The sequence below is a fragment of the Strix aluco genome, chromosome 1, assembly GCF_031877795.1.
Source record: "Strix aluco isolate bStrAlu1 chromosome 1, bStrAlu1.hap1, whole genome shotgun sequence".
Classification (NCBI taxonomy): Eukaryota; Metazoa; Chordata; class Aves; order Strigiformes; family Strigidae; genus Strix; species Strix aluco.
Window position 1 is genome coordinate 22,721,494 of NC_133931.1, and position 23,353 is coordinate 22,744,846.

Sequence of the window (23,353 nt, forward strand, 5' to 3'; positions counted from 1 at the left end):
GCACTTAGTAGTTACAGCGCTGCGTTTCTGGGAACAGCTGGTTGTAGTTGGTACGTGTAACATTTCCTGGAGATGAGAGTTCAGAAATTTAAGGGTGAATACTCTGATGTGCAGGGATGTGAAAGTCTCTTATCACTAAGTGGGACAGTTAAGTGAGTTAATACTGGCTCTAAGTGTGGACTTCTGGCTCCATTTCAGTTTTTGGATACCTTCTTCCCCTCTGTGTTCCTCCCCCCCACCCCTCCCCCCCACTTCATTACAGAGACTGAGAAAAAGACCCATAATAATGATAAGTTCCTACTGTTAAGAATGCTTTTACTTAACTTCAAACCTTGATTTCTAGCCATTATTTTGTTTTATGCTTACGATGAGGTGGAGGCTGAGAACTGGATGTGTTGAAATTATATGTGCTCCTTCTGTGTTTCCCGAAGGGACTCCATAGCCTCATGTTAGCCTCGGGAGTGGTTTAAGCAGATGAGGTTGTCCTCCTGCCAGAAGGAGCTGTCCTGCCATTCCCTTGCATGGTGGTGAGGTTTGTGTGCCTGTGTGGGTTAGCTGAAACCTAATTTGGGGAGCCTGATTTTTTTTTTTTAGTCAGATGTACTTGAAAGTTTGGGAATGGGCAGAACTGTCTCCTCTGGCAGCAGTAGGATTTGGTCAGCTTTGCTGCATGTGGTGAGGTACCACCTTTGGGGCTCTGTTTGAGTACCCAGTTAAGTCAGTCTGAAGATTGCTTCCCACCTTACTTCTATACCCTACAAAGTATTGTTTCAAGCCAGGTGGATGCACTAGTTGTAGACTTAGAAATCCCACCTTGTCCCAAGAAGGCACCTGCAACAGGAATGGAGGCGGGAATTAGGACTGTCCTTTCCGTAGCAGCAAGATGGTAGTCAGGTTTAGTTGTCTTGTCAGTCCATATTGCTGGACTTCAATAAATTACATGAATTTTCAGTAACCTCTTTTGTGTGTGGATAGTAGCTATAGTTTAGTAAACAGAAGGAGATTGTTTTGTACTTCAAGAGTGATAAGTACTTCAGAGAAACTCAAGTTTTCTAACATAGAAGCTGGGGCAGTCACAGTATTTAAGGTCATCATTTTGGTTGTGGGTTTGTTTTTTTTTTAACTACATGGTATTAAAAAATGGTGCCTTTTCCAGATAACTGTTGTTGTTCTTAATGTAGCTACCATTTAAAGCTTTGTACTGAGAGCTGCAAGCTACTGGCCTGTGAATTAAACAAGTATGTCATTCTCTGAAAGAAACGTTCCATGGAGGAACGTACAGTCTTTGATATTAAAGATGTGGCTTTGTGAAGGCCAGCTTTCACCATCAGTTTTGTCCTCCCTTCATTCTAGGCTGTCTTCGGAGTTCTGCATTATGTGCATGAGTGTGTGTGCACATGAACATATATGTATCTATCTTATCGTAGCACTTTGTTCTTTCAAGTGATAGGCTAAAGTTTGAATTTCTGGGTCACAGAAAAATGTGTTTTGGGCAAGTCTTGTTTGGGAAGTGTGGTTAGATAAGTGATAGAGCAGTTCTTGTAGGGAAACTGGTTTTGTTCACTAGTCTGCCAAGCTTGATTGTAAATGTGGTTGCATAGGAGGCACATGAGTTTGCACTGGTGAATCTGAAGAGCAGAAATTCAATTAATAGATAGGATTTTTTTTGTTTTGATATTTGTTTAGTTGATGGTCTCTCTAGCTGATGTTTTAAGTAGCTGATTATTCACTTAAGACCCTTGTCTCCTCTTATAGAGGATCTTATGTCTCTTCTGGATGCTGACATACATTCTGCTCACCCAAGTGTCATTATTGATGCTGATGCTATGTTTTCAGAAGATATTAGTTACTTTGGTTATCCATCCTTTCGGCGCTCATCACTTTCCAGGCTAGGCTCATCCAGAGGTAATTTTGCACCTTTTTTCTTTGTAATAAGTAGTTTGCTGTGGAAAAAGCTAGTGATAGTACACACTGGTGGTTTAGACTCTGATTTAATGTGAAAGTAGACTGTGATATGTTGTCAAATATAGAATAGACAAATAGACTGTTACTCATTATCAAAATTATTAATAAATTCTGAATATTAGCAGGTAAGTTCTGCAAGAAGCTTGATAGTCATGTATTTTAAATCTAATTGTTGATCATTGGTGTTGCAAGGTGTTATAAAATTTTTGCATGTTAAGTTTATCTTAAACGGTAGTGTAAGTACCTACTAATACATAGATTGCATTTACAAATATTTGGCTCAAAAATGAGTAACAATTGATGACATGCAGCATTCTTAATATTTTCTTTTTTCTTTCCTTTTTTTTTTTGTTTTCCCCCCTTTCTTTTGGGTTGCTCTTTGTTCACTGTTCTTCACATTTCCTTAACTGTTTCATGACAAAAGTTACCTTTATGGAATAAGGAATTTTAGATACTAAGGCAGGAGGAGAAATCTAAATTTTACTTTTCGGAAGCATTTTTATAGTTGGATAAGGAGAACTATTGGCAGCTGATAAAACTCCTTGAGCAGTGTTAAGGCATTTCACTTTTTTTTTTTCCCCCAAAGCATATGACACTTGAGAGATTTATAACAGACCATGCAGCCATTTCCTATCTTTTTGAAGCTGTTGCGCAGATGTCTAGAGTATTTCTAAACTGTTAATCCAACCTCTGCTGTGATTGTTTGTTCAGTACAGTTTTGTTGCCTTTCATGAACATGTTTTAGTATATTAATTGCTGAACACGTAAGTTCCTGTTACAAAATTACTAGTCAGAGGTCAGTGTGATGTTTGCTAGAAAATAAGTACAGTACTTTATGAAATATATCTGTAAGACAAGCTGTCATGTTGGGCTTATGTAAAAACTTTCCCATTTGTCTAATACAGCAAAAGACCCAAGACTTGCCATAATTTGTTGAAACTATGATATAATAATGTGGTCATCTCATACATGTAATTCCAGTTGATTTTTGTGAGCATAAGTGAAATACTTAATAGGTTAAATGCATTATGTGCATGTACGAATTTCAGCATCTGACATAACTCCTTCTAAATTACTCCTTTTTTTTCCTTTCCTAAGGTTATTCTATATAAGACGTTACCACGAATTTTATAATCCTTATTTTCCATGCATAGTTGACTCTTGGAAAGTTAGTTTGATTACCTGATTTAAAAAATTTATCTGCATGAGCGAACTGCAGAGTACTGGCTTTAGACAGTTTGTAGGCCAATTGGAGGGGAAGCATTTTGGTAAGGAACGTTTTCCTACAAGGATCCTTTTTAAAACTTGTCTGACTCTTGAAAAGTTTTCATTTGATCTACTCAAAACAGATACACTTTAATTTATTAAATCCAGTCCTATGGAATATTGCTTTAAACAAAAGGGGTTGGATTATCAAACATGTATACCAGAGCTTTTTTTAATGCTTGCTTTCTTTAACCTTTTCAAATTACTGGGGTTTTTTTTGAAAGTTGTTATGAAACTCTCTATTAAATACTCTTTTTTGGTTTGCATAAAGATATCTAACAGGCTACATAGACTTAGATTGTTGTTGTTGTTGTTGTTACTACATTGATAAAACAGTACTACAAAACTGCATATTGTACTATAAAACTTTAAATTGCAATGTTGAATGTATTTGGCCTCTTATGATGTAAGTGAAAATGCTTCAGCATTTTTTTATAGTGCACAAAACTGTAAGAGTTCTTTATTTCTAGTTTATTTTTATGTTTAGTAATTCTAAAGTACATATGCTTGAAAGGGTTAATATATTGAATGTTGCATGTCAGGACTTTATTTTTAATCTGTGTGAGTAGATTTAACTGCTGTTAGTTGCATCCTGAAGGGTCTTTACTAGAGAGTGGCTTACTTTTATCCCACTGGTGTGACCCAATTGCATACCAGTTCTCCTTCTTCCCTTAGAGAGAGACTCTGAGCTGTTGCGTGAACGTGAGTCCGTTTTACGTTTGCGTGAACGAAGGTGGCTTGATGGAGCCTCATTTGATAATGAAAGAGGCTCTACAAGTAAGGAAGGGGAACCAAACCTGGACAAGAAGAATACACCTGTTCAAAGTCCTGTTTCTTTAGGAGAAGACCTGCAGTGGTGGCCAGATAAGGTATGGAAAATTTTTTACTGCTTTATTTGCATGCTGTGCAATAGATTTGTTGATTTTTTCCAAATAAATACTCTGTGTTTCCCTTCTGAATAGCACATCTCAGTTTATGTGAGATAATGTAATAAAGCATATTCTTTACTATGTATTTAGGAATTATAAACAACTAGTTACACCCTTATAGCTGCACTTCTGTCATTTAGTTTTAGGGTTTTTTTGTATGTGTTTTGAAAGCACTGCTGTAGATCATAAGGTTTGGGTTTTTTCTTTTTTTTTTTTTCTTTTTTCACTTATGTGCTCAAAGCATTTAATAGACAATAGGAAACTCATGAAACAATTTAAACTATCCTTCATCAAGGAAACTGTTTTTTGATTAGCATTATTATTCCCAGAGTTACTTTTAATTTGAGTGGATCAGGCTTTTAAGCAACAATGGTGAAAGTTGACATTTATTTGCAGTTGTAATCTGAGTTGACCAATAACTTAAATGAGTATTGGTTGCTCCTTCAGAATCCCTTTGGCTTTGGTTAGCTGGTTTGCTTTGTAACCCTAATTCCATTTTCAAGGCAAGAAGTAATTCCCACATGAGATGCAAGAATAATAGGAACACCAGCTATATGTTGTTAACTGGGTATCTGTAATGATTTTTTTCTGAGTTACTTAGATGCTTGGGGAAATTACTTCAAAAAAGAAAAACCAAACCAAATCCAAATCAACCACACAAAGTAAAAAACTTCCCAGGAATGGAAGTGATAATCTGTGTTTGTTAGACCAAATTTTATGCATTTATCGGTGTCTTTCTAGTGTTCCCATTTCTGTCTGTAGTATCTGTGAGGTTGCTATTTTGATATGTCGCACTTTCTTTTTCTGTTTTTTTCCTTTCAGACTAAATATAGATAGAGAGCTTGAAGGGGGGGGTGAATTTAGAGGCTTATTTCTGCTTACAGCAGATCACTCTTAGCTGCTATCATCTTCATTTCAAACTGAGAAATGAAGACACCTAAAAAGAATGTTTGTCTAACAGTTGCTCTCCCAACTCTTTATATCTCAAATGTGATTTTATTTTTTGCAGCCAGTAACTTTGAACTTCTGTGTCAGTGAAAATTGGCAGCTTTTGTCCCTCTTGCTTTGTCATAATGGTAGAATGAGAGAGTCATCTAGCTTGGGTAGAGAGAGAAATCAGGGATTATAGCATCCAAGAATAAATGTAGTTTAGATTTGGAATACTAATTTATCTTTATTTCCACTGCTGTGTTTTGGTAACATTATTATGGCCATTATTACTGCTGTGGTTTTTGGTTTTTTGCTACTTGAGGAATGTTTTTCCTGTTAACCCCATTCTTCTCTCTGGCCTTGAAACTTAGTTACTAAATCAGGTTTGTTTGTTGCTTTTTTTTTCCTGGATGGGTTTTTTTGTTGTTTGCAAACTCAGGAGATCCTGCTCTGGGACAATTACTGCAGTTGTTTATTGGACATCTTTTATGGAATTAACTTGCTGTGATATCTAATTGCGTGCTTGTTCAATTTAAATATACTGAATTTCTTCCAAGATATCTGTTTGCATATGTAGTCATATAAACCATAGCTTCCAGTTAAATGACGGTGTCTTACTGGAAAGGCATTTCATCTTTATCCAAAAGTAGTTACAACTTTTCATCCTGTCCTTCAGCTGAATGTTCATAAGAAATTGGTCTACATCTTTCTTGCTATAGCCTTGCTCTGAAGTTTTGTTGGTGGTATTTTCCAACAGAAATTCTTCAAAGTGAATCCTGAGGGAGATGATTTAGCTGAGAGACCAGTTCAGATGTTTCTTCCATTTTGAAAATTGGAAATGAGATCTTGAAATGTTAATGGAAAAGACAGTAAGCTAGGGGAGAGATTAAAGTAGGGTCAGGAATCGCTACAAAATAATCTTGTTTGCAAGTATTTTTCCTTCATTTTTAATTATTTTGACCTTTAGCATTTGAGACAGAACTATAGTAGTCCATGATGAGGATGGTTAACTTGCATTTATGAGAGGTAGTAAAGTACCAACCTGAGAGGAGAGGATGAAACTTTTGGAAAGCTGATAGTGTTCCCAGATGCATCAGTTTCACCCACAGTCTTGAGACTAATGATGTTGAGACATGTTGTGTAGGTACTGAGTTTTCTCCACCAAATAAGTGAAATCAACTGCTCAAGAATTCAAGTCAATGAATTAATTCTTCTGATAGTTCAAATCTTGTTGGACTGCAGTACTATTAGTCTACACTGCCGTGTATCGACATTGTGCTGTGTGTATCAGAGCCACTCTGTAGTATGGCAAGTATGGCTGGTTTTTGCCTGCTGGACTGTACTTAGGTGCAAGCTGAGCCTTTAGTTTGTTCAAGTAGGTATATTCTGTTTAGCTATTGAGATACTAAGATTTTGTCAACATTCTGCATCATCTTCAGGTATGTAATTTCTCTGGCCTGAAGTCAGAATTTGTAGTGAACACGTAAGTCTCTGGTTACAAAACCAGAGCTGTCGTGTTGGTCGTGCATCTTTGTGCCGTTGGTCTTGTGAATGGCCTCATGGAGGTGTATGTAGCATGCATTTAGATCACAACTGCTAATATTTTGATGGAAGGAAGAGAAAAATTTTGAATGGCAGGCCTTTCTAGTGTTGAGCTTATGGTATAAAGCTGTTTGTTTATAAAAAGTTGTAAAACTTATTAGCAAGATTAAAAGTCATAATGATACTGTCTTGGAGCAAAAATTAATTGCTTTCCAAACTTGGAGGCATTAGGCCAGATAACTTCTAAAGATTCATTTATGCTGATGAAGTAGAGATGCATCTCATTAGACTCCAGTAGGTTCTGATGACAGTTCTTTCTCAGAATATGTAATATTTATATGATGGCAAGTATTAATCATGACACAGATTAGCATTCCTGCTACTTCTATGCTGTGTTGGTAGATGCCCTCCAGAGCAAAAGAATTCTCTTATGATTTAGCTAATTCTAGATTTTGTTATCAGGGTATAAAGGGTAATTGCTTGAGATTGCTTCTGTCCCTTTCTGCTGCCTTCTTTCTCTTCTTTCTCAAAATATTGGTAAACATTTTGAGCTATTGGTAGGAGATGTGCTGAATCCCGTGTTAAAGGACACACACCTTTTGAAATGTACACTTCTGGGCAAAAAAAAATTGTGTGAACCCAGATTTATGAAACTAAAAATGTTTCCATTTGTAAACTTCTGTAGCTGAAAGGAAAGTCTCTTAATTTAGAGGACAGATAAATGTACTGAATGGTGGGCTTTTTTTAGCGATCTAACAGCGTTTGGTTTCCCATCAGATGGTTGAATTGCTTGAATGTGGTATATTGTAATCTAAGAAAGGCAGCTAAAGATATTGGTCTGGGAGATTACTACAGAGAAGACTAATTATCATGTACCTCTCTCTCACATTTGTAGCTGTAGAAGACAGCATTTGATTTTATACTAGTTTAAGTTGTGGTTTTGGTTTTTAAAAGCTGTATTCTCCCTTAAGTTGAAGGGAACTTTTAGTTGTTACCAGTAAAGAAGTTTAGAAAGAACGTGATTGTCCTATAGCTGTACTTGCTAAGGAGCAGCGAATGGATGGGCCTTACAAAAGTAAATGTTTTGTGAAATCACTCAGATTCACAGGTCTCTAGTTTGAGATTCCTGATCCTGGGGGAACAGGAACTTGGAAAAAGTGAAATTGTAATTGTTTAGTAGTTGCTGCACCATTGATAGACAACCAAATCTAAGAGGGGAGAAAACAGGCCTGTGAGATTTGGGTAAGGTACAGGATGAAGCAATTGAGCAAAGTGGTACTATCTAAGTAGTAGAAAGATGCCATATGAGTTTTGGTGAAATGTTAAAAAGGAAAAAATCACAGGGGGGAGGGGGGAATAACCCATAATTAGAAGCTTTTCCAGCACATCAGGTCATAATGATGCATTAACGTGACATGTGGCATGCTGATTTTTTTTTAAAAAACTTGATCTTGTTTGCAGTTATTTACCTTCAGAAGTGAAAGATAAGAATTATTTAATTGATGAGGCAGTGAATTTGGTAATTGATTTCTCAGGTAGTTGCTAGATGTCTTCATGAGTATACTTAGGAACGGAATAATAGAATTGTGTTGCTTTTTTTGTTCATCTCAAGAAGCCAGAATTTTAGAGGAAAACTGTTTTTTAAATGTCAGAAGTCAAGAGATCTTCCCATCTTTAATTCTATGAGCAGCATTGTGTTCTTAAAATATTGTGGAAGCTCTTAATAAACTGTCGAGGTTAATTGTCCTGTATATGTTATTGCTAAACTTCAGGAAAATAATATCTGTCTCTTTCTTCCTCACTTCACTCTGTCAGAAGCAATAATGCTTGTGTGTGTGTGTGTGTGTTTGAGGGCATGCTGAGCTTGAGACAAGCTGTATATACCTTTATTTTCAAGTTCAACATTCATGGAAACTCTGAAAAAAGCCAACAGTAACAAGTTTGGTTTTTTGCATTTATGTATTTTTATACATATATATATTTGTAATATTGCTGTCTTAGACTTTGTATTTCTGTATTTGTAGGATGGAACAAAGTTTATTTCTATCGGAGCTCTGTATTCTGAGCTCGTGGCTGTTAGCAGTAAAGGAGAACTCTATCAGTGGAAGTGGAGTGAATCAGAGCCTTACAGAAATGCACAGGTACTGTACATTTTCAAATGCTTACCTTCAGAATGATTTATATGCTTTGAATATCTAAAATATTTTTTTGTTTGTTTCCAAAGAATCCTTCACTACATCATCCACGAGCCATGTTCTTGGGATTAACCAATGAAAAGATAGTGCTCCTTTCTGCAAATAGTATTAGAGCAACTGTTGCCACTGAAAATAACAAGGTATGAGATGTGTGCTGGTTGCTGAATTTGGCAAAGCTATTACTTTCAGTTACTTGCAGTATATTATAGAGAAGTTGATTCTTCAGCTTCATCAGTAGTAGAAAGTACTTAATTCTTTTGTTCATTCCACTACTTTTCGTCTACACAGATGTAAAAAACAAAACAGAAACCCATCTGGTGTTTTGTAAAAATGCAAACAGGTAAAAAAAATCTGGCAGACTTACAGCTGAAACATTGAAAAGATACCTGTTTTACCTGATTATCTGAAATACTTGACTTCAGGAAAGAAAAGTCTTTAGGAAAGAAAAGTGGTAGGGGATAAAATCCCAAAGGGAATCATTGTTTGTGTTCTGTTTTGTGGTGTGGTTTGGTTTGGGTTTTTTTTTATTCTCCTTTCAAAACCAGTAAATATTACATTAAAGGTGCAACTAAAGTGCAACTTTTCTTTCCTTTTTTTTCCCCCTACCTTCTCTGTTCCTTTTTTCTTCCTTAGGTTGCTACGTGGGTAGATGAAACTTTAAGCTCTGTAGCTTCAAAATTAGAACATACTGCACAGACATACTCGGAGCTTCAGGGTGAACGGATTGTTTCTTTACATTGTTGTGCTCTTTATACGTGTGCTCAACTAGAGAACAACTTGTATTGGTGGTAAGTAAATACTGTGTTTATGTACAACAGTGTAGAGCCACTGGATGTCTTCTCATCCTTGGCTCTGAGAAGCATTGCAAAACTACCGAACCACAGTTGTTCTGAGTTCTGCAACTTTGCACTTGACCTTAGGTTCCCTTTTAAAAGTATATTTATTCTCCTCTTTAATGCCTAAAGCTTTTGAATCCAATTATAACATCTTTAAGAGAATAAGGTTATTCTTTTAGGAGATATGTATAAATGCTTTAGCATTCAGATCTATCAGTACTACACAATATCAGAGAATAACCTTCTTTATACCTTTCAAGCCTTTCTCAGATTATAAATATGGAACAAACTTACTCACATATGAGGTCCGCATTCTTCTGTCAGATTCTGTTAGAAAATTTAGTCTGTTTGTTTGTGGTCCAAATCATAAAGAAGGGCGAAATAACGTCAGATGCTCCCTCTGAAGCTTGTTTTTAAGATACAACACTTTTAAACACTGTAAAATATGAAATGTTAATTAAAATATTTTAACTGATTAAGAAGCCTATGTTTAAAAAAAAAAAAACAAAAAAAACCCAAACAAAACAAAAAAGGCAAAACCCCCAAACCTTCAAAAATAACACTCCCAGTAAAGCTCAGAAATGAATTTCTAATTTGAGTGAATTCATTGAATATTGCTACTACATTGTCAGTATGCATTAGTTTTGTCGGTGTGTCAGGTGTTGTTGCTCAAGTAGCTTTTAGGCATGGACGAGTTAAATGCTGGGTGATGAGTCGGAAATCAGAGCATTGAAAACTGATTCTGTGAAACAACTTTCTCATTAAATTCTATATAACTCTCTAGAAAATATTTAAGTAGAATTGTAGCTAGGCTTGTAAACTTAAACACAGATGTATTTTATTCTAACTTCTAGTCCTAAATCTCAAAATTACAGTGCTCTGGTTCTTGGCCCTTTTGTTACGTTATGACTGACATACCTTACTTAGAGTAATGACTTTTAGTATAGAAACTAATAAGCCATAATATTGGAGATACCTAACTACTAGTACCTGCCATCTTTACTGCTTTCAGAATAATATATAAAATATATAAAAAGACTTATTAGTATTTATAGGTAATCTTTGAAAGCAATTTTTTTATTAACCAACATGTCCTTTCTGAGAGGGCAGGGGTAGTGATTTTAATCAGATGGATATAGACAGAAGGTTCTGTTACTATTGCTGTCCTTAGTTACAATGGTCTGTGGTACACTAGACAGGATTTCAGTTTCCAGTGTTGCACAGGACTGATGCATTTCATGTTTTACTTAATGTGAATATAGAAAAAGCTGTCATTTCTACAGTACTTGGAGATTTTGGAGAAGGCAGCACAAAGACTTGTATGTTTGATCATGACTGCATTAAGCAGAAGTATTAAACTATTCAAAGTTATAAACAAAACAGTTCTTTCATAGCCTTTTTAAAAATAATACGCATTTTTCCACAGGGGTGTAGTTCCTTTCAGCCAAAGGAAGAAAATGCTAGAAAAGGCCAGAGCAAAAAATAAAAAGCCGAAGTCTAGTGCTGGTATCTCCTCTATGCCAAACATAACTGTTGGAACCCAGGCAAGTGCAACTGTCACAAGTGACACACAAGTGACGTTTTTACAGTGCTATGTGATGAGCTTACAGCCTGCTCTTAAAAAAACCCCCACAAATTAGGTTCTATTATGCACAAAAGTTGTATCAATAATATGGAATTAAAATAGTATGTTTTAATTATATCATTGTAAATCGATGTGTTAGCATTGTTACTGTTTTACATGTATGGTTATTGCTGCAAACATGGAGGAACAAGCTGTACTCGTACAAAGTACTTCTGTTTTAATTTACCTACTGTTTCTGTATTTTGAGAGAAAGTAAGTATAGAAATGTGATTCTCAGTAAAGCATATATCTTTGTAAATGATTTGACATTTAAGCACCAGAAATATTAGAGTCTGGGTTTTACTTATCTATGCAGTGGAATAGGCCTTTGGTTTGAAGCCTTTAGCAAAAACGTTAATAGCTGATACAGAGGTGTAGGATTCTCTTTGTGATTAATATTAGAACAAGCATGAGACTAAACAACTCCAGTGGTTCCAAATCCATTCTAATCAACTCTGGGATGAGTCTTTGTTATTAGATGAGTTGTTTGTTTTGTGGTTGAGCATCTAAATACTATATATTAAAACAGTTGCATTGCTAAAGCTGTTGCTTTCAGCTGTGAATTGCACAACAGCTTCTTTTTTCCTAGCAAAGTGCATAGTACATCATGCTGACTTTCCTCTTCATCTAGTTCCATAAGTTTTCTTTTCTTCTGACTACTACATATGTCATCAAGAAAATGCATGCGTATATGATTTCCCTTGGTATAATCCTTGGTTCTCATAGAAATAAATATTTCTATCTGTAGGTGTGTTTAAGAAACAACCCCCTCTATCATGCTGGAGCAGTTGCTTTTTCAATCAGTGCTGGAATTCCTAAAGTGGGTGTGTTAATGGAATCTGTTTGGAACATGAATGACAGCTGTCGATTTCAGCTTCGGTCACCTGAGAGCTTGAAAAACATGGAGAAAGCTAGCAAAACTACTGAGGCAAAGTAGGTGTTGAGAACACACACACATACACACAGAATATTTGTTTGATATTCTCTGGAATTGGTGATTGATTAAAAATTGAAGGAAGGTCAGGTTTTTGTCAGTTTGAACTCTTGCCTTCTTTATAAGATTCTAGCTTTCTAATAAACTCTGCTAAATAGACAAAAATGCTCACTGCAGGAAAGGAGTCTCAGTTGTGTGAAACCACTATGGAAATGTGAAATGCAGAAGGAATATTAAAGGAAGACTTTCCTGCAGTGTTTCATAAAGTTTCAAAGATTTTATATTTGAGTAACAAAGTGGTTTTGTTCTGGAACTAACTGTTTTCAGGCCCTTATTCATGTCATTGAGACACCTGTTTCAGCCCCTCCATAATTTGAAGAAAAAAAAAAATAAAATCATTGGGTTGTTAGTTGCCATTTAAATGTTTCTTAAAACAGGTTTAAACTATTTCAAGAAAAGTTTGAAAAAGTTTAGTTGTGGAGTTTCAGGTTACTGTATAAAGCTACCAATTCTTCCTGTCTTTAAAAGAAGCACATCTAAGGATGTGTATTTTCTGTAATATTTTGTCTATGCACGGTTAATGTTATAATGCTAATCCCTGATTAAGCAACGTAGCACCATTCCCAACATCAGATGTATAGACTTGTCAGTTAGGATGGTTGGTCGCAAGTATGGAGTTATTTCATTAAAGTATTATTAAAGCAACATGGCTGGGACACACTGACACCTTGTCCGTTGTCACAGAAAAGACTTCACCTTTTTCTTTCTTCATTCTAAGTAACACCTTTTTTTCTAGACCTGAAAGCAAGCAGGAACCAGTGAAAACTGAGATGGGTCCTCCACCATCCCCGGCTTCCACTTGTAGTGATGCATCTTCAATAGCAAGCAGTGCATCAATGCCATATAGTAAGTGATCTGTAGCTCATAGTATCATAAAATATTTGTGTAGATAAGAAGTTTTCATAAATGTAGTTCTACAAAGTTTCCGTACTAATTTCAGAATCCTTATGAACTTCAATATATGTAAAGGCTTTTGTAATAGACTTTAGATAATCAGTGAATTGCCAGTGCTAAATGTATTGGTATAAGCAGTGACTACTTGATGTTAGGTATATCTAAGCAAGCATAACAGTTCTCAGAATCAAAACTATCTTTCAGGAGATGATCAAGAGGAAATCTGAAGATAAAAGTTGTCTATGTTTAATTGCAATGTGATTGTGAGTTTCTTTATAGCCCAGAAATTGAACTTGTTTTGGAAAAATTCCTTTTAAGACTAAGCTGTTTTTGCACAGCTTGCCTCGCAGGTGAACTTCAGTGCATAAAGCAGTAGTTCGTCATCTATTACATAAAATGTCTAAAATTAGACATTCTTTACTAACATACAAAAACAGTGAGAGAAGTTCTATAGTACAAGTTGTACTTAAAAACCTAAAAGGCTGCACTAGAATTCATGTAACTGACCTCTTAAGCATTTTTTCTCCATTTAAATACATACATTTATAAAGGGTTAATTGCAGTGTCATCATTTGAAGAATTCTTCTCTCCGCTCCTGTTTCTTCTAATTGTTCACATACTGCAGTTTTAAGAAGCACTCACCTAGAGAATCAGATGGCCTTATTTAGTGACTAAGAATCTTGTATGCTCCAATCTGCATTAATTTTACTAGTAAAGTCTTTGCTACTGATTTCTTCACTTTTGCAGTTCTTTCAACTGTAATTTTTCACTAACCATAACTTTGGGATTTTGAACTGGTGTTTCTAAACAGTTAGTTTAGAAGTTCTCTGCTTCTTACTTTAAATATGTTGATAATATTAATTATACTATATACTCAATTCAGGACATTAAATGTTCTTGTCGGTGTTAATTTAGCCATGTTACCTATTTAAATTTGATCCAGAGTGTGCTACGGTTACCATGCAGATAATGTCTTTGCGGCAAATCTAACTATACTGCAATTGCTGTTAGACCAAATAGCTATTTTCTATCTCATTTGCTACTCTTCTAGATGTTTACAAAAAAATCCATTCGTAGTGGACAAGCAGACTTTTTGTAAGGGTGATGTAAAGCACTGTAGCAGGGCTGAATGAAGGGTCTTACAGCGTCAGCCGTTTTACTTATAGCATGAATATCAGCCCTGCCGAAACTACTTCTTGTGTTCTAATTATTTTGCTTAAATGTCCTTAAAAATGCATTGTTTATCAGATAGGCTTTATTAGTGCTAATTTCATAGAAAAACATGAAAGTGGCATGGTATACTGTTAGGTAGCTCTGACTTTTAAAGTCAGATTCCTGTTAATTTCTTGTTAATTTTTAGATTTGACTGTTGATAATCTCTTTGCAGGGAAAGGTTTGGTGTTTACTGGGCATGGTATTTTGATGCTTTGATTAAATACTTCAAGTCTTGTTTTTTGTTAATAACTTTTTTGTCTCAGAGCGACGACGATCTACTCCTGCCCCAAAAGAGGAGGAGAAAGTGAATGAAGAACAGTGGTCTCTGAGGGAAGTTGTGTTTGTGGAAGATGTTAAGAATGTTCCTGTTGGCAAGGTTTGTCTAAAATACACTCTCCCACCATCTTTGGGGAGGGAGAAAAAAAAAAAATTCCTTTTAGATAAGCTAACTGTTAAAAGAATCATAGTTTTGGGGATGCTTGAGAATGTTTCTGACTAGTATGACTTCTGTTGCATTTTTAGTTGTCCATAACCAAATTATAGTAATAGACCGAATGTGTTGTGAATAAAATGTGATGAATCTTAAAAAATAACATTCTAGTGAACCACAGTATTAAGAAAAGCAGATGTGGTTTTATCCAAAAGATTATTTTTGGTGACTTGAGCAATAGCTCCCACCTGTCCAGTGAGATTGTGGAGGTACATGTGTTGTGACTGACTTCTACATACACATCAGCTGAACATTTGGGTGAATCTCATGTTGTGGCAATCAAAGAACAGAAATGTTTTGATTAGAAATGATGGGCTTCATTAATATGACTATAAAGTTAGTTCATTTATCACTTCAGAAAATCTGTTTGTTTGGTCCTTGTAATTTTTTATTTTCTCTCCAGTAAACCTTTGCTCTAAGAGTGCTTTAGAGGAAAAAAATCCATTTTTCCTTTGGCATTGTTGTGTGATGTTAGGATGGATTAGGTCATCTAGACAGTTCTGTGCTTTGCTTTTCAAAAATAAAAGCAACAAGAAAGCCAGTAAAGGTTTTCCACAAAATGAAAAGGTTGGATTACTTTCTACTAGGTTCATAGAAGATCCAAAAGGAAAAAAAAAAAGGTATCAGGAGAGGAAATAACTGTCCGATAGAAGACAGTTGGATTTAGTCAGTTATTTCACTTGCATCCCTAATGGATTTACTTGTGCAGGAGTAGAAGATTTGCCTTGAGCAGTATTTTTGAAAGGAGGAAGCCCACAATGAATTTTCATTATCAAGTTTAGGTAATTTCTGCAAACGGAAATATGGGGCAACTTAATTCATTGAAACAGTTCAGTTTCTGTAAATGAGGTTTTGCGATCTAGTTGAATTTGCTGAAACCATTGTTTGCCTCGCATACCAGCTTTGGGAAAGCCCCTGTTGTCCTTATCTGTCTTTCCTGGTTTAGATCCTAAGATTTTTCAGGATAGAGACTGTTTTACTATTTTTATACACAGTTGTAAAGATGTCTGTCTTTTGTGCGTTGTGTCAAGAACAACTACTATAATAAATATAGAAGAGCTTGAATTTTTGTATGTTGATATTTTCACTGAAGTGCTAAAACCCATAAGTGGGCTGTCTTCTGAATAGAGTTACTGGTGCTGAGTCTGTATCAGTTGTTTATGGCAAAGATGCTTTTTTTCTTCATAAAGCATTCTGTCATTTTCCAGTGATGTATACGGTCATTCATTTTTTTCCTTTTACAGTTTTGTAACACTTTAGAGTTTATATTGAATCCAGCAGACAAAACCGTAAAAATTTTTTGCCTAGTGGTGTCCATGTTAAAGACAGAAATACAGTTTATGTCCTGTTATATGTTCTGCTTGTAATTTGGATCAGTTGTGTGATTGTATGAAAAAGGCTTGGAGGCACCTGGATCTGCAGAACGGTTACTCTTTGCATGGTTCTTCTGCTTGCTTCAGAATAGCTAATGTTGTTAATTGTGAAACAGTAATGTTTGTAATTTAGCTGCTCGTGAACTGAATTAAGCACAAAGAGGATTTGAATTCTGAACAATCTGTCTGGTCTGTGCGTAAATAACTCTGAAAGTGTACAGAGGGTTCAGACTGCAAAAACATAAATCATACAAGTTTGGGCTCTTAAGACTTCATGGGTTAAGAAGTCCTACCCTTTTAGAGTCCACCCAGATACACCTTCATCTGGTCTTCCATGACTGATGTTCTAAAAAGTCACATCTTCGATGTGTTGGTACAGATGACCTCAGTGGCATGTGCATCCTGCATGAGAATATACTATTCCTGTGTAACCTAGGAATTTGTTACCTTTGGTGTTTCAGAAAATTGGAAAGGCTTTGAAGCACTGTTTTGAGTTCTAAGTACTTGATGTTACAAAGCATGGCGTCAGTAGAGCAACACTTAGCTTCTCTCAAAGTGCTGTCATTGAGTAGAATACATGGTCGATGAGCATGTGAATATTGGGACATCTTTGAGAAATACACACTGGTAATTTGGTGGATGTTTTTTGAGCACAACATGAAGTCACTTGCATTAAACTAATTGATCTGTGAGGCCAAAAATCTTACCTCATATAATGTTTCAGATCTGAAGTAGTAAGAGGAACAAAAAAATGGTTTCTGTCCTTTTGCCTGCAAGAGCATCTGAAATTTTGAACATTTACATTCTTTTTTTATTCTAAAGTGAATAAAGTGTGATAGCCATGAGCTACTGTCAAAATGTCTGCCACCTTTTAAAAGTACTTAGATAAATCTTTGGTTTACACCTCCCAAAAAATATTAATCAATAAGGCTTCAGGAGGTGGAATTTAGAGATAGGAAAGCAGTTCAGATTTACTGATGCTCAGCCTGTGTTCCTGAAGTAATTTTGTTTCTGGAAAATTTGTGTTCCTGTACTTTTGGATGTACACAACAACTTTGTGATATCTCAAAAAAGTGCTTGGTTAAAATCCTTCCAAGGCCACTGTTGTGTTCTGTTTGTGGAACAGTGGGCAGGTACATGGTATCAAGTTCTAACATCCTGTTTCTCTCTGGGCTCTTACTGATCTTGATATAGTAACAGCCCTCCCCAGAGTGCTAAGATCCAAGATCATTGCTTGTGATTATTCTGATACCAGTAGGTCATACAACCAGTTTTTTACACACTGCTTCATAAATGTGGGTTGCGTATGGTGCCAAAGCAACAAATGACCAGAGAGCGTGGTGAGACCACAAAAGATTCTTAAGTTGGGGCAGTCTTGAAAGAAATGAAGAAAGCAGAAGTTTGCTGGATATACTCTTGGGTTTAGTAATCTTTCTCCTTGGAATATATTATCTTTCAATCTCACTTCAATTTAAATCCTTTATGAGTTTGCAACAAAACTAAGCCTTCATTCCTCCAAGTCCATCATTAGATGGAGGAGATAATGATTATAAGATTATTCACCTAATGGAAGACTGATGGAATGAAAAGCCTGGCACTTGTCTCTTCTGTTGTCTTCATTGATGAGAAATCTGATGAGTCTTCTTTCAGTGTAGTTTAGAAGGGATGGGGACTGAAATAAGCCTTTGTTACTGCTCACTGGTATTGGAGGAATAAAAGCTGGTTTTGTCCATCCCATGCACTTTGGGATATTGTACTTACCCACGTTTGCAACTGGATCTCCTCTTCTGGAACCACTATTAGAACAAAAGGGTAGGGAATGTGGGTTGGAGCTGCTTTTTCTTCCTTGGCAGCTGTGGTTTGTTTTGGTCTGAGGCTTTCCATTGGCAGTGTCCAAGGCTTACCCAGACTGCTTCTGTTCATCAAAGTTATCCTCAATCAGGTGACACTTCTGTGTATTACCAGTTCTGCACTTTTCATGCCCAGAAAATTTACCAAGTCCTAGGGATTTTGTGAAACATAAGTTTGGATTGAGTAGTTTGTTCTTTAACTTGTACTTTGTATTGTATTATTTTAGTCAGTCACTTGAACTTTTTATTTTTTCTTTGATTCCTGTCTGAGATTGAAGCCTTCCAATGAGAAGAATAGATTGGAAGAGCTCAGGCTGGATATAGTCCCAGAAGAGTTGCCTAATCCCTATTAGAAATCTCATTTTAATCCTTCGAAGTTGAATATTTTAAAAATTGTGTCAGTATTTTTTTGGATGTACTCATTCTACTTTGAGAGTAGAGGTAGAAGCCTTTTCTGTGATGTTAAAATTTCTTCCATTCCAACAAAGAGATTAGATAAGAAATAAAAAATGTATTTTCCCTGGTCTGCTGCTGCTGTGTCTTGAGAGGGAATATGGTGATTCTGGAAAGGGAAAGATTCTACAGATTACCAGTGGATCCAAACAGCTTCTGAAAGTGCTGGAAGTCAGCTTTGTTATTTTTAGAGGCTACTCAGCCTATCATTAATGTGACTTTTAAGTGAACAACTGTAAGACGAAACAGGGGAGGAGAAGCAGGGTTCAGGATAGGCCTCCACTTCCTTTTGAAGAAGGGACTTCAGTTGAATGTTTTCTGCCAATCAGTGTGCTCTGGCATTGTGGTTTAAAGGAGTGTGGCAATGGGTTGATCGTAATAAGGGTAAAGGAGATAACAATTATGTTCATCTTTATATGTGTTCATATATGTATATGTATATATATGTATACATATACATATGTATATATGTATATATGCATCTGTGTATATATATGTATATGTAGTTCTGTAAAATGCTTGTTTCTAATTGATTAAATTTTTGCATTAGCAATATGAACAGTGTAAGTGCATTAGTTCTGTAAGCTAAAGCATCTAAGTCCTTTAAGCTCTTGCATTTTATTTTTGTTAATGCATTTTTCAATGAATTCGGACTTACATGATTTCAGTTAAAGAAGAATGTTGATGTTGCTTATTTATCTTGTTTACTGCCAGCCCATTATACCACATCTCTGCTTTGGAGCTTTCTATGTACAATTGCTATCAAGCGTTTCACTCAGGCTCCTAGTTGCTTGCTACATGAATGGGTAGTTTTATCTTCTTTCTGTGTGACAGCCAATAGCCATAGTAGTAGCTGTTTAGTAAGAACTGCATTTTAGTTACCCTTTGAAGAGGTGAATTTCTTCTCAACCAAATCTTAATAAACATATTTTCTGGTTTTCAAAGAGACATGATTTTCTTCTTGAACTGCAAAATGGGAAAATACTTGGCTTGTGGACTCTGAAAGAGTCACCATAGAGTTCCAGCACTCTAAAAACTGTCAGAATTTCTTTGAACATATGAAAAGTGATGCAAGTGAAAAGTGATGTAGATTATAACACTAAGAGCAGCCAGAAAGCATGCAGAAGAAAACTTTTAGTTATGGAGATAGGATATGTTAAATATTTGGGGATTGTGCCTTTTCTTAAGGTGTGTTTCTTCACCCCATTCCCCCGATTATAAATTTGAAACTTCATAAACAAGTTTTCATATGCCCTGCTAGATGTTGACCATTCAAAATCTTCTGTTTTCAGAAGCAGCCCAAATTTACAAGGCTTTTGTAGCAACATTTAGTTGCTAAAAATACAAATTTCTACATGTCGAACTAGAAGCTGTGGTCTGAACCACTGGCATGTAATTTCAGGCTTACAAGTTAGTCTGATTACCTTAAACACATCTAAATGTACCTTGATGATTTTTTTTAACCATTGATTTTAGTCTAGAATGTTGTCTTGCAAGTCTCAATAGAAATCTGTCTCTAGATCAGAGTTAATGTTTGTGAGTGCTGACTGGAAAAGGGGAAACATAACCCCCATTTTTCAAAAGGGAAAAAAAGAAGACCCAGGGAACTACAGGCCAGTCAGTCTCACATCTGTGCCCAGGCAAAATCATTGAGCAGATCCGCCTGGAAACTATGCTATGGCAAATAAGGACGTGACTGGTGACAGCCAACACAGCTTCACTTAGGGCAAATCGTGCCTGATTAATTTGGTGGCCTTCTACTATGGGGTTACAGCGTTGGTGGATAAAGGTAGAGCAACTGACGTCATCTTCCTGGACTTATGCAAAGCATTTGACACTGTCCCACACAACATCCTTGTCTCTAAATTGGAGAGACGTGGATTTGATGGATGGGCTACTCGGTGGATAAGGAATTGGCTGGATGGTCACACTCAAAGTTTTGCAGTCAACAGCTCGATGTCCAAGCAGAGAGCAGTGATGAGTGGCGTTCCTCAGGAGTTGGTATTGGGGCCAGCGCTGTTTAACATCTTTGGCAACCTGGACAGTGGGATTCAGTGCACCCTCAGCAAGTTTGCCAATGACACCAATCTGTGTGGTGCGGTCAACACGCTGGAGGGAAGGGATGTGCCATCCAGAGGGACCTGGACAGGCTTGAGAGGTGGGACCAGGCAAACCTCATGAAATTCAACAAGGCCAAGTGCAAGGTCCTGCACAGGGGTCAGGGCAATCCCAAGCACAAATAGAGGCTGGACAACAAGTGCATTCAGAGCAGCCCTATGGAGAAGGACTTGGGGGTGTTTGTGGATGGAAAACTGAATATGAGCCAGCAATATGCGCTCAGAGCCCAGAAAGCCAACTGTATCCTGGGCTGCATCAAGAGACTTGTGATCAGCAGGTCAAGGGTGGTGATTCTCCCCCTCTACTTTGCTCTAGTGAGACTCCATTGGGAGTACGGTGTCCAGGTCTGGGGCCCCCAACATAAGAAGGACATGGACCTGCTCAAGCGGGTCCAGAGGAGGCCACAAAGATGATCAGGGGGCTGGAGCACCTCCCCTGTGAGGACAGGCTGAGAGAGTTGGGGTTGTTCAGTCTGGAGAAGAGAAGGCTCTGGGGAGACCTTATAGCGGCCTTCCAGTACTTAAAGGGGGCTGCAGGAAAGATGGGGAGGGACTATCAGGCAGTGTAGTGGTAGGAGGAGGGATAACAATTTTAAACTGAAAGAGGGTCGATTTAGATTAGATATAAGGAAGAAATTCTTTCCTGTGAAGGTGGTAAGGCACTGGAACAGGTTGCCCAGAGAAGCTGTGGCTGCCCCCTCCCTGGCAGTGCTCAAGGCCAGGTTGGACGGGGCTTTGAGCAACCTGGTCTGGTGGAAGGTGTCCCTGCCCATGGCAGGGGGGGTGGAACTAGGTGGTCTTTAAGGTCCCTTCCAACCCAAATCATTCTATCATTCTACGATAGTCTTTTGACTAGGTCTGAATTTTGAAATTTTGCAGTAGTATTCTTAGAGCCATTGGTGATGCTCTACTACTAGAACTAGGAACTCTGCTACTAGAGTGTTGTATCAGCATATGGGGAGCAAGTGCTCTGACTCTATCCATAATAAGTTTTGTTATAAAAAAATGCTAATACTTCTGTATTTGTCAATATATAATTTTCTCTAGCATGCTTGATAGGCTGCACCTAGGTAGATAAATTGTGAGAAAACATGGAAATACCTGGATTTTTATTACCAACATCATCTTGAAAATTCGAGAGATGGTTTTTATTGTCAGGGACATTTTAGATAAAGTTGATTACGTGTAGATCTTTAATATTGCTTTGTAAGCACATTCTGTGTAGAAGCTACTGAGAAATTATGGCCTAATCAAGATTCATGGTTGCTTATATCTAGTTTCGATCAGGACTGAGAACATATTGGGATCTTATTTCTGCTCAAAATTAAAACATTGTCTGTACTTCTGCCTGCCCCATGTCCTTCTAGCTTTGCTTTCCTTCTGAGAAAATTAAGGTCTCAACTGGAAACTCAAAGGGCCTTGCTGGTTGGTGATAGCATGAGATGTTTCTATATCGCAGAAACCTGTTTTGACAGTTCTGATTAGGTATGCATGGCAGCAACTCTTTAGAGAGGCTTACAGTCTCAGAAATGACTGTCTCTGTGGGGTCAAATAACTTCCATTTCCTTCGACGACAGAGAAAGACACAGATGCATGTGTCTGTATCCTTCACTTCTAAGGGACTGAGTGGAGAATTTTATCATCTAGTGTAAGGCACAGGTAATGGACCCATAAACCAACACTTCTTTTTTCCACTGCGCACAGTCACCTTGAGGATGAGCACTAAGACTGCAACCGAGGCTTTAAAAATTCTTACATGGGGCCAAAAAAAAATATTTCTTGTTTCTTGAAGTACAAGAGCTAATGGTAGATGTTTCTTACTGAATTGTTAGCTAATGTTTGGGACTCATTGCCGCAATAATAGTGTTTATTTCCAAAAGTGATTGGACAAATTAGTAAGAGAAGGGTCTATCTAGGCTATTAAATGTGAAGTTGTCCTGCTGTTTCCAGTAGGTGGAAGCTGTAACGGTGCCAGGGAGGTACTGGTAGGAGCTTCTCTAGTCAGTTGTTGCTGCTTCCTGTTGGACGTAGGATGTTGAAATGGAGGGACCTTTGATCTGATTCAGGATGCCTATGAAGTCATTAAGAAACCCAAGTTTTAAAAATTTCAGTAATTTTAGCAAGACAACAAGGCTAATGACAAAGAGCTGTAAAATTTTATCACTGATTATTGTAAACTTTTTTCTTGATAAAGGTGTGGTTTATTTTGAAGCAAATAAAGTTAAACAGTTTCTGTTCAAAGCTTTTGATAAAACTGTAATATGTTCTGCTTGTAGGTGCTAAAAGTGGATGGTGCTTACGTTGCTGTGAAATTTCCAGGCACCTCCAGTAATGCAAACTGTCAGAGCAGTTCTAATTCAGATCCTGATCCTTCTTCTCTTCTCCAAGACTGTAGGCTGCTCAGAATAGATGAACTGCAGGTATGTATTTGTGAAACACTGAGGAAAAAAAAAAGTCAGTATTTTTAAATGTCAGCACTGTGTGCTTAATTGCATCTTAAAATCTTACATATGTTTTCAGGTCGTAAAAACTGGTGGAACTCCAAAAGTTCCTGACTGCTTTCAAAGGACACCTAAAAAGCTGTGTATTCCTGAAAAAACAGAGATCCTAGCAGTAAATGTAGATTCAAAAGGTAAGTAGGGTACCCTGTAAGATACTGTTAGGTCCTGTATTACCTAGC

General features: G+C 36.9%; 1 protein-coding gene across 15 annotated transcripts in view; it reads left to right on the plus strand.

Annotated features, from left to right (window-relative positions):
• The window catches only part of UBR5 (ubiquitin protein ligase E3 component n-recognin 5), a 90,366-nt gene that overhangs the window by 31,772 nt on the left and 35,241 nt on the right, over positions 1-23,353 (plus strand). For 11 of the 15 annotated variants that reach the window (XM_074814411.1, XM_074814437.1, XM_074814457.1 and 8 more), the window contains 11 exons: positions 1,756-1,905; positions 3,889-4,100; positions 8,657-8,773; positions 8,857-8,967; positions 9,461-9,615; positions 11,090-11,207; positions 12,036-12,220; positions 13,018-13,127; positions 14,654-14,766; positions 22,950-23,093; positions 23,194-23,305. In XM_074814411.1, the coding sequence (XP_074670512.1) occupies positions 1,756-1,905; positions 3,889-4,100; positions 8,657-8,773; positions 8,857-8,967; positions 9,461-9,615; positions 11,090-11,207; positions 12,036-12,220; positions 13,018-13,127; positions 14,654-14,766; positions 22,950-23,093; positions 23,194-23,305 (1,527 nt within the window). The remainder of the gene's footprint in view (positions 1-1,755; positions 1,906-3,888; positions 4,101-8,656; positions 8,774-8,856; positions 8,968-9,460; positions 9,616-11,089; positions 11,208-12,035; positions 12,221-13,017; positions 13,128-14,653; positions 14,767-22,949; positions 23,094-23,193; positions 23,306-23,353) is intronic. The other 4 variants (XM_074814447.1, XM_074814491.1, XM_074814541.1 and 1 more) reach the window with 2 other exon arrangements.